This window comes from Apium graveolens, chromosome 4 (genome assembly GCF_009905375.1).
Source record: "Apium graveolens cultivar Ventura chromosome 4, ASM990537v1, whole genome shotgun sequence".
Lineage (NCBI taxonomy): Eukaryota > Viridiplantae > Streptophyta > Magnoliopsida > Apiales > Apiaceae > Apium > Apium graveolens.
Window position 1 is genome coordinate 6,625,619 of NC_133650.1, and position 11,244 is coordinate 6,636,862.

Sequence of the window (11,244 nt, forward strand, 5' to 3'; positions counted from 1 at the left end):
CATCTGCTTCCCGCAACAGCTGAAAAGCGGCTTTTTCTAAAAGCATGGGGGACTTGCTTTTTTTCTAACAACAACTTTTAGTCCAAAAGTACTTTTCGAAAAAGCGGCTTTTAAATTTTACCAAACAGTTTTTTAACTGCTTTTCAGCGAAAAGCTGCTGTTGCTGTCTGCAACTGCAATACCAAACACACCCTAAGTCAACTAACTTTTCAAATTACATTTCCTGCTACAATTGATTTTTTTTATAAAATTGTAAAAGAAATAACATTTTTCTTCTAATTTTGTACGAAATACAAATTAGAATTTAAAATTGCTCTATAAGAATCACCATTATTAAAAAAGTCACATACACATAGTTTAAGTTTTGATATTAATTTTTATATATTTTTTAACAAAGTGAAATATGGAAAAAAAGTTTATCAGTGGAAATTGTAAAAAGTCTCGATTCCGAGGAAGTACAAAGCCGTAAACCGTAGTTTTACCCAATCGTGCGATAATCTGGATAAAATACCGAGTATATTTCAAAAATCGGGTCAAGTATATGATAAATCGTAATAAATTATGTTAGAAATTTTATATATTTATTGATTGGGACGTATAATAGTCTCTAACACATTAATACATGAGGAAATATGAAGATATATATATATATATATATATATATATATATATATAAAATGCCCAAAATACACTATTTTTCAGCTATAACTGTCCAAAATGCTGATTCGCGGTACGTTTCGCCCAAAATACCTCTGAAATACACATTTACAAGATGCGTATTTATCTTTTCAAAAATCTTGTGAATAAGTGTTCCCTTTTTAATTTAAAGGAATATGTATCGCATACTCAACCAAAATAAAAAAGGGAGACACTCACGTAAGTATTCTTTACGAAATTTTTAAAAAGTGTACACACATCTCCCATATACCTATTCAGTTGGTATTTTGGACGGATCATCCCGGGACATTTCCTCCCCAATAGTGGGTATTTCGGTTTTTCACCCATATATAGATAGGTAAATTTATTTATTTTTGAAATTAACTATACAAATAATGAACTAGTTATGTTTGAAATTAAAAATAAAATATTTTTCTATCTACAAGACTTACATAATATGTGTATTATTAATATCATATATGATATTACGGCGAAGTGGTATGAACATCTATTTGTGAATGATTAGATCCAAATTCGATCAGTAATCAACAACACATTTTTAACTAAATTTTAAAAATACAGGCATATTAGTCATTTCAATTTACAAATTAAATATCTAATTACTTTATATTCATGTTGGTGTATTATAAAGATAAAAAAGATTTACTTAGAGATTCAATGCTCAAGTCTCGTAAATAAAAAAATAATAATAAAATTTCAATTTAGCAATTTTGAAAATACAAAAAAAATCGTGGCTCAAACATACATCATTATAGTATATGATCTTCTGTCATTTATTTTTTAATAATAAATATATGTATATACTAAAATATGAATTATATTAGAACAAAATACATCAAAAATCATTTATGCATTGCAAGAGTAAGTATAAAGGCATAATTAGATCTAAACAAAATTAGCCGGTGCTTTGAATAAATTTAAGTCAGCAATTCAGCCACTTTTGAGGCCCAAAGAGCATATCGGGCTGGGCTGTAGAAAGGAGTCCACAGAAAAAAAAAACCACTGCAAAACAACGCGTTTCAAACTCTGTATATACCGTTACGTTTCTAAAAAACCTTTGTATCGGGTAGATTTCGGCGGGTGAAGAAATGGGGAAGAAAACGAAGAAGCCTGGTAAAGGCAAAGAGAAGACTGAGAAAAAAACACTCAAAGCTGAAGAGAAAAAAGCTCGTCGAGAATCCAAAAAACTCTCTCCTGAAGATGACATCGATGCTATATTGGTACTCACACTCTTCATTCTCTCTCTCTCAATTATCAATCATTTAATACCTTGTTATTACTTTAGTACTATGTGTGTGTGCGGGAGAGAGAGAGAGAGAGAAGGACTATGTGTGTATGCGGGAGAGATAGAGAGAGAGATGAGAGAGAGAGAGTGCGAAAGTTGTATAGAGAGAGAAGAGAGAGGGGGAGAGAGATGGAGGAAGGGAGGATAGGGAGGGAGAGATAGATACATTTTACTTTAGTACTATGTGTGTGTGCGGGAGAGATAGAGAGAGAGAGAGATAAAGAGAGCGAGAGAGAAGAGAGATAAAACGAGTGAGAGAGAAGAGAGGGAGATATACTTTTTTAGCTTGAAGTCTACATATTTAGTGTGTTTTGAATTATCAATTTTTTAGCATCTTGGTAATTTTGAGTTTACTCATAATGTGCTTTCTTAAGTAAGTTTTGTTGGAGAGGGAGGGAGAGAGAGAGGGAGAGAGAGAGGGAGAGAGAGAGAGAGGGAGGGAGGGAGGGAGGGAGGGAGGGAGAGAAAGAGGGGAGAGAGAGAGTTACATTTTAGCTTGTAGTAGACATTTTTTTAAAAGAAAGTCACATGTTTAGTGTGTTATAAATTATCAAATTTCTAGCATCTTGTTACTTTATCAATATACAATTATATGCGTGTGTTACTGTTTTGGTTGAAGTTGATTTGTTTGTGTGTTGCGGTGAATGAGCAGTTGAATATACAAAAAGAGGAATCAAAGAAGAAAGAAGTACACGTTGAAGATAATGTGCCTGCGCCTTCTCCTCGATCCAATTGCTCGGTAATAAGTGGTTTAAAGCTTGAAACTGAGTTCATATTGTTTTTGTTTGATGTGTTTGCTAAAGTTTGTGTTTTTTGTGGAGTGAATATTAATTTGGGTGTTTTAATGTAGTTATGTATTAATCCTTTAAAAGAGACGGAATTGATACTATATGGAGGTGAATTTTACAATGGAAACAAGGTAAAAACTATTCTGTTCTAGTGTGATTTGTTGATATATTTTAGGAGTGTTGATGATCTGGTAATCTGGTCTGTAATTGAGTTAATGACACGGGGTTATTGCAGACTTATGTGTATGGTGATCTTTATCGATACGATGTCGACAAGAATGAATGGAAATTAATATCTAGCCCTAACAGCCCACCACCTCGTAGTGCTCATCAGGCTGTTGCTTGGAAGAATTATCTTTATATATATGGTAAATAAACTATTTGTAGTCTTCTGTAGGTACTGTACATGTATAGAATCATGTATCTTGCTAATGGGCATTTGCACTAGTCTTTTCTTGTACTTTCTTGTTGACTGATATACGATTCTAATCTGTTGGTTCATAGGCGGTGAATTTACCTCTCCCAATCAAGAGCGTTTCCACCACTACAAGGTAGAAACTGTATTACCTATAACATGAATCACTTTCGTTTGCACTTTAATACGGCTTTAAGTTGAGAATTTTGCTTTTGGAGTTTTTTTATTTTAGGACTTTTGGGTGTTGGACTTGAAAACCAATCAATGGGAACAACTTAATTATAAAGGATGTCCTAGTCCTCGCTCAGGTCATCGGATGGTATGTTCTATCTTTTTTTTTGTTGTTGTTACTTCATTGCTGGCAGAGACTAGACATTGTGGAAACTTTGTCTACATGGTTATCTGTTAGGAGGACTATGGACTGAAATGAATCATTTTTCTTTCACATAAACTACTCCTTTAATTTTTTTTTTAATTCTAGATTGTACATTTTCCACTGAACTATTGGTTGGAACTGAATCAGAATTTCTAGTGCCAGTTATACACATTATTTGAATATACTCCCCCACAAGTAGTGCATTGAGGGGGTCAACTTTCATCTGTTATAAACGACGGGCACCTAAGCAAAAAATTGAATCTCTTGATTATATCATAGAGGATACCTCCCACATAGATAAAAAGAGATTAAGGTATATATCATGTCACATTTCATTTTATTTTTTTTAAATTTTGTTTTGCCACGGGGCTAAACTGATGGTCCATTTGTTTACTTTTGAATGACCTCTTCATAGGCTGAACTGACTGATTCAGATCATTTGAATTCTTCTTTTTGTTGAGCTGAGTGAATAATATACATCTGAATCATTCCTTCTTAAGATTGTGCATGACCGATTCAGCTGTATAAAATATGGACGCGGCTTTGTGCATTAATCATCTTTTTTAGAATTTTACATGTAAAAAGCATTAATCTAAGCACAGCCTACTTGTTTTAAAAATAAGAAGTAAAGGTAACCTCGATAAAAAAATAATCCCACAATAGTTCTTCATGCATAGTTTGCCTAGATAGTTTTTTAGACACCTATTTCTTGTATCTTACCAATAGCACAGCGATTACAACTTGGTTCTTTGATATTTTATTGATTTTTTGTTTAATCTTATTATTTATTGAATTATTGTTAATAACATAATAATTATTATTCATGCGTTAAGAAAGGAGAACAAAACCATTCTGACATTGTATACATTAATTTTCAAACAAGTTTATTTATTTAGGGAGCAAAAACAAAAAACACTAATGTCATTCAGAAATAGTTATATTTACTTGCCAAACAATATTTTTGATTCATTCAGATCAGATATACTAATCATTCATATAAAAATCATTCAGTTTTTCCAAATGGCCCCTGAGTTTTTTACATGATCTACTCGTGGAATGAATGTTTCTGTAAAAAGTGATGAAATGTTTAATGTCCTTGACCATTCACTGTTTTATGGCTAAGAATCTAAGATATTTCTACAGAGTTATCTTTTGCACTGTGTTTTACAACATGACTTTTAGGACCCTAAGTAATTATGAACATCTTATTAGACTCTACCCCTCCAACAAATAAATTAAACAAATAAGTTTGGTACTTCAGTGTCAAATAAAATTCCATTCCACTTCAAACCTTCAGTTTCTTCGTTTACTTTAAGTGTTTCAGCAGCCCTAACGTGTCATGTGTTAATCATTTTCAGGTATTGTACAAGCACAAGATCATTCTTTTTGGAGGCTTCTATGATACTCTTAGAGAAGTGAGGTTGTTCCTGGGGTCTTACTTTGATCATATTTTGTCCATATTACTCCATAGTATTAGCGTAATTTAATTATTTTCAGGTTTAAGAATTTTAAGATAATCATATTAACATTGGAGGTAATGGATTGTCTTTATATACCACTTACAGAGGCTTTTGTTTATTAGAAGTTTTAAAATAGCATTGGTACTATTTAAGTGGATCATCGTTGTCGTCCTTGTCATCTAAATGTTCCCAATGGTACAGGTACCACAATGATTTGCATGTATTTGACCTGGATCAATTTAGGGTAAAGAATTAAACTTCCTATGTATAATTGCTTAAATGAAGTTATGTTTGAAGTTTCATGTTGTGCATATTTTGCCAAACAGTGGCAAGAGATAAAACCTCGACCAGGATGCATGTGGCCCAGCGCTCGAAGTGGATTCCAGTTTCTGGTTTATCAAGATGAGGTTAGTAATTCAGCTATGTTGTCTCAGGATTGCATTAAACTAGTGCATTCGAGTCTCACCTTCTACTAGTTCGGAACTATAATTGCTCTTGTCATATTTTAATTTAGTGTTCACTAGGTTGTAGCAGCAATGAAAATTGAGTAGTCTCTCTTCCCAAGTGGTTTATGAAATGAAAATTTGTATTCAATGCTGAAATGAAAATTAAAAACTTCAATCCTGGTTTTTTTTTTGGAAATTGTCTTTTAACTTTTGTGTGTTCCAGTTTCCAATAAAATAATAAATTAATACAGTGAATAACTAGTTTCTGGAATTTTAGTTATTGAGTTTGTATTGCAGATGTAGTGTTTTTTTATTACTTTCTATTGTAACCAGTAGTGTTTTTTTATTACTTTCTATTGTAATCAAAACTTCCAGTGGTCACAAAAAAGGGCTTTATTTTTATGGCCTGTAGGCCTGTAGTGAAATGCATGATAGTAGTGTTCTTAACAGATTCATACCTTGAAGAGAAAGAAAATACTGATGCTTTATAATTCTTTTGATGATTTAGATATACTTGTACGGTGGCTATTCAAAGGAGGTTTCTTCTGATAAGAACAGCTCGTCTGAGAAAGGAATTGTTCACTCAGACATGTGGTCTCTTGACCCTAGGACCTGGGAATGGAATAAGGTTTATATCTTTTTTCCTTATCATAATAGCTAAAAAGTTATTATTTAAAAAGTGGAGAACAATGGAATTTCCATTATCTTATGCTGGATGAATTGTGTTGATCTATTCCTTTAATCCGCGAGACGTGAAACTATCTCTCCTCCCCCCCTCCTACCCAAAAAAATGATGTTGTGTTGAGGGAAAACTTTTGACCATAGTCTGGATTTAACTGGTTAAACCTGACCATCAGTTTTTTGCTTCCAGTTTGCATAGAATCTGATTATAATTACTTCTACTACTAGTAATCATCAAATACACACTTACAAAGCTCTCTGAAACACTATATGATAACATGTTTCTAATGATAACATATAAAAACAACTGTTTGCATATTATACCGTTCTCTTTCCTATACAAAAACCTTTTGCTTTTATGAGTCACATGATATCTTCCTGATGCTTTGCACTTTAATTTTTATTATATAGTGTATCTAGTGCTTTTGAAATAGATGTTATTTAATTATTTATATGAAACACATCATGACTGCTGTCTTTTAATTCTTTTTTCACCTACTGAATCAGTTTTTTGCAATAGATACTCTATTGCAAAGTTGACCTATTCTTAGGGCAGCTATTTTATCTGCCCAAGTGCTCTATATCTGTGACAAACATATGATTACATTTATCCATGTGATAGGTCAAGAAAAGCGGGATGCCTCCTGGGCCTCGTGCCAGCTTCTCAATGTGTGTCCATAAAAAGAGGGCTGTGCTGTTTGGGGGTGTTGTGGATGTAGAAGGGGAAGGTAACTTTTTCTTTGTATCCCACGTCATTTTGATTTAACTTTATACAGGTCTAGAGCTGGATCACTTTAGCGAACTCTTTTAGCTTATTCTTTGAAAAAATAATACTTTTATTTAGCCAGGTTAATTATTATATTAATATCTTGTGGCTTTATGTTATGCAGGTGATGTAATGATGAGCTTGTTTCTAAATGAGCTCTATGGCTTCCAATTAGATAACCATCGCTGGTAGGTTTTGCAGTTACCTGTCCATATTTGGATAAAACTTTTCTATAGTTCCATCATCGGCAACTTCCATTGCATGGCTTCTGCTATATCGACATGTTGGTATTTTGCTGACAGTGGACAGTTATATTCTTCATAAATCGCTCACAATATTAGCTTTCTAAAACTGGGTCTGTTTTATTATATTGTGTAATAAGGTTTACCCAGTGTACACATAAATGTGTTGTTATGCAACTCTGTATATGATACGTCTTTTCATTGGAAAATCCCATGATTGAACTTTTACATATGCTAAATTTGATGTTTCTTATTTTAAACATAGGTACCCATTGGAGCTACGAAAGGAGAAGTCTACGAAAGATAAGGTATATTTGCCAGTAGACATGATTAATTGTTCTCATTATTTGCATCATTATCATCATCTAGTAATTTATCATCAGTTTTAGCAATATGATTATGATGTAGGACACTTTAGCCTTAATGTTGCAGTAGCGTTTGCTGATTTGCATATATATAATATAAATATTTCCCCCTGGCATAAGGGTTCACAAAGCATGTTTTAAGATAATTGCACTAGAGTCTTTTTAGCTATATCAAACTAATTGTTTAACAAAGAGTCCATCATTACTTTTACCTTCCAGGAACTTTGTATTTCATTTACTCAAATGCAAGGTGATTAGATTTGTAACTGCAATATCTTGCTTATATTATTATGTGCAACAGTTATATTTCTTCTAATTCGATCAAGCAAGTTTACAATATATTATACAAAATTCTACATTTTTTACATGACCTAGTTTCTTGTATTTGGTTTGCAGAATAAAAGGAATATAGATGAGAAACTTGGTGGCGGTTCACTTGACTGTAAGGCTAGTCTGATCAAAACTGTAAATGGTGCAGCAAATGATAAAGAGGAGAAGTCAAATAACGATGAACCTATGGACATAGATTGCAACATTGATGATATGTCATTAGACCTAGAAAAGAATATGACTGTTGATGATTTTGATGTAATGGCTGTTGCATCTGATGGAAAGGCTAACAAATTATGTGCTAAAGCTTCAAAGCAAAACTCTTCCGTTCAAGAGGTTTGTCAAAGATTTGAAATTGTTGCATCACGTCATTTTTTCTCTTTACAAATGATCATTTGACTTAAATATAAACATCAGATTGTGAAGCCCTGTGGACGTATTAATTCTTGTATGGTTGTGGGAAGAGATACCCTATACGTATACGGAGGTATGATGGAAGTTAGGGATCGTGAAATAACACTTGACGATCTATATGCTCTTAATCTCAGTAAACTTGACGAGTGGAAGTGCCTCATAGCGGTACGTAGTGACCTCTTTTGTCTTTTATTTTCTTCTGAAAATATGGTCAAGCTGCCAATAGGCAGAGCTGATCACGCCAAAGCAAATCTGTCTGGTCACATTCAAGCCTATTGATATGTTTTCAAATTAAATCATTCTATTTCGTACAATAATAGTTGCCAGATTAAAATTGCAATTTGCAACATTAGCATTTTATTAGGGAATTTAACTTTATCTCCAGTACATAACCTTTTGTAGTCAGGTCTTGTTATGAAGCCATGCCTTCTTAAATAACTTAAGTAGTAAATTACTTATTAAATGTCTCCTTACACCGAATTGTTCACTTTCTTCTTTATCTTCCTTTAAAAAACTCTTTCAAATATTATTTTTTTGCATAATGTGAAATCCTTGTTATAGCTAGTCTAATTCCACATCTTTTTTCTAATAATCATTAATATGAGCATTAATGTTAAATGATACTCATACTTGTTAACTGTGAGTATATGAGGTCTGTGGTGCTTTGAAAGATGTGTACAATGTAAAATAATAAAATTTGCAATTCAGAGTGTTCTCTTCTTATCTAAAAAATTACACCTGCTGCAGATCTAGGCTCAAGGTGGGTTATACAATGATACTTTGTGATTGTGTGTGTATAATACTTTTTCTTCTGGCCCAATCATGCACTCAGTTCCTTTTAACAGGCATCTGAATCTGAGTGGGTTGAAGCCTCTGAAGACGAAGATGATGACGAAGATGATGAAGATGATGATGAGGATGAAGATGAAGAAGACAACAGTGAATCTGATAGCGATGACATGGAGGATGATGATGAAGATAATGGTGTCGAGGTTCTTCCCTAGTTTATATGCCTAGTCCACTTATGATTGTTGTTCATACTAATATCCTCTCCCTCTATTCCCAACAGCTTGATTTTCTCTAGTTTTCAAGCTTAATCCATTTACATTTGTTACTGCATATTATATTTGTATCATCTCTCTCTCTCTCTCTCTCTCTCTCTCTCTCTCTTCCAACTTGATATTAGACAAGATATTATAGTTTTTAAATTATTATGCTTTTACTTTACCTCTACAGGCAAAGGCTATAGAGGTAGGAGATGCTGTTTGTATTATTAAAGGAGGGAAGAAGCTTCGTCGGAAGGAGAAAAGAGCTCGAATTGAGCAAATCAGAGCAAGTCTTGGCCTTTCTGATGCACAGAGGACGCCGATGGTACTATATTCTTTCTAAATACATGTTGAGTATCTAATATTGCTAGTCCGTTAAACAAGATCTCGGGCCATAAGCCAGCCTACATAAATTATTTAATTTTGTTCGCACATGCTGATTACATGTCATATATAAAGTAGCCATAATTTTGGATGCATTTAGTCATTTTTACGAAAAAGAATATTAATCCTGACTCGGTTAATTGTTTTTGTTGCATTGTATTTGGTGAAGCCTGGGGAATCCTTGAAGGACTTTTATAGACGTACAAACTTGTACTGGCAAATGGCAGCTTATGAACATACCGAACACACGGGAAAGGTCTCTAGTTCTTTTCAACATTGAGATTATTTTTATTTTTATACTGTTTGATCTTCTGCTTCAACATTTTGTTCGTCTCCGTGTTTCTTATTAAAATGATAATAATAATAAACTGTGAGACAAGTCAATCTGGTTATTACTTGTGTGGAATACCTGAACACTGAATTGACCTAATCAGTGACCAACAATTTTAACTTCTAACTTTTGTTTAGAGGGGTTTAATATAAAATTGCAGAATCCTTGCAAATGATCATCTTTCCAGCCCTGAATGTACAGTGTCAGTATCAACTTGGTTTCAGTATCAAATATTAAATTTAGGAACGCAAGCATGTTGGGACATGATCACCTTTAAGAATCACTGGGTGTAGCATAAAATGATGTAAAGACCGCCAACATCATGCAATTTAGACAGTATGTAGGCAGACGTTTGTCAAAATAGGAGAGTACTTCTAGATGCATTTTTCAAGCTACTCACTTCCCTCTCTTGATACAAATTAATGCATTGGCAAACAAATTATTTCAAATTCTTGTCTTGCACAACAGGAGCTCCGAAAGGATGGTTTTGATTTTGCGGAGTCTCGGTACAAGGAACTTAAGCCTATACTTGACGAGGTAGTCCTAGGTTAACCATTTCAAATATTTAAATGAAGTTGTATGTAATTTGCATGTTTATATACCATTTTCTTGTGGGAAATCTGTAGTTGGCTGTTTTGGAAGCTGAGCAAAAAGCCGAGGAGGCAGAAGGACCTGAAACTAGTTCAAGTAAGAGAGGCAACAAGAAAAATAAGTCTGCAGCAGCAAAGAAGTAGTTTTCTTCCATATTCTGCTGTCGTCAGATGTAAACGAACAGACTTCCTAGCTGCATTGATAGTTAATCCTGAACATTGTACATGGGATTTTACCCCAATTTTGAAACTCCTCGACTGTTGTTGGGCACTTTGTTTTTGTTCCAAAAGTGTGTTGTGTTGAGTTACGTGCAGATTTTGGTTGTTGAATGTAGATTGTCTCATGATATTAGGGTAGACAGAAGAATTCCTATATATCTTTAGAACAATGTGTTATCATGAATATATATGGTAGACGTAGTAAAAATGTGAAAAACTCCGGAACTTTTTTGCATGTTTTATATATATTTTTATTTTGTATTTTAATAAATTGTCCGAAATGCATTAGAAATTTAACTCCATGTGCCCAAATTGTGTCAAGTAATTCAATAAGCCCCCATTACAACATATTTTCAAATTCTTGCCAAGCTTTTTACAATCCTTTATTGATTCAAATCACATAAATGTAAACATTCACACCATGTAAC

The 11,244-nt window shown here is 33.3% G+C and overlaps 1 protein-coding gene across 1 annotated transcript; it reads left to right on the forward strand.

The window, feature by feature from the left end:
- The first annotated feature begins 1,719 nt into the window (after positions 1-1,719).
- On the forward strand, positions 1,720-11,024 carry LOC141717617 (uncharacterized). Its single transcript, XM_074519769.1, has 20 exons — positions 1,720-1,898; positions 2,616-2,702; positions 2,814-2,882; positions 2,987-3,119; positions 3,256-3,302; positions 3,399-3,485; positions 4,901-4,962; positions 5,204-5,246; positions 5,329-5,409; positions 5,957-6,076; positions 6,752-6,857; positions 7,020-7,083; positions 7,403-7,445; positions 7,899-8,168; positions 8,250-8,411; positions 9,092-9,238; positions 9,483-9,617; positions 9,846-9,932; positions 10,476-10,544; positions 10,634-11,024. Exons 1-20 carry the CDS (start codon positions 1,767-1,769, stop codon positions 10,739-10,741), a joined length of 2,052 nt encoding a protein of 683 aa, XP_074375870.1. The 5' UTR covers positions 1,720-1,766; the 3' UTR covers positions 10,742-11,024.
- Positions 11,025-11,244: the final 220 nt, after the last annotated feature.

What these genes read in the sequence shown, in the direction of transcription:
- LOC141717617 (XM_074519769.1), top strand. Translation starts at nt 1,767, where the DNA reads ATGGGGAAGAAAACGAAGAAGCCTGGTAAAGGCAAAGAGAAGACTGAG. An exon ending in GAATTATCTTTATATATATG is followed by an intron (nt 3,120 to 3,255) that starts GTAAATAAACTA and finishes GTTGGTTCATAG; the next exon opens with GCGGTGAATTTACCTCTCCC. An exon ending in ATACCGAACACACGGGAAAG is followed by an intron (nt 9,933 to 10,475) that starts GTCTCTAGTTCT and finishes CTTGCACAACAG; the next exon opens with GAGCTCCGAAAGGATGGTTT.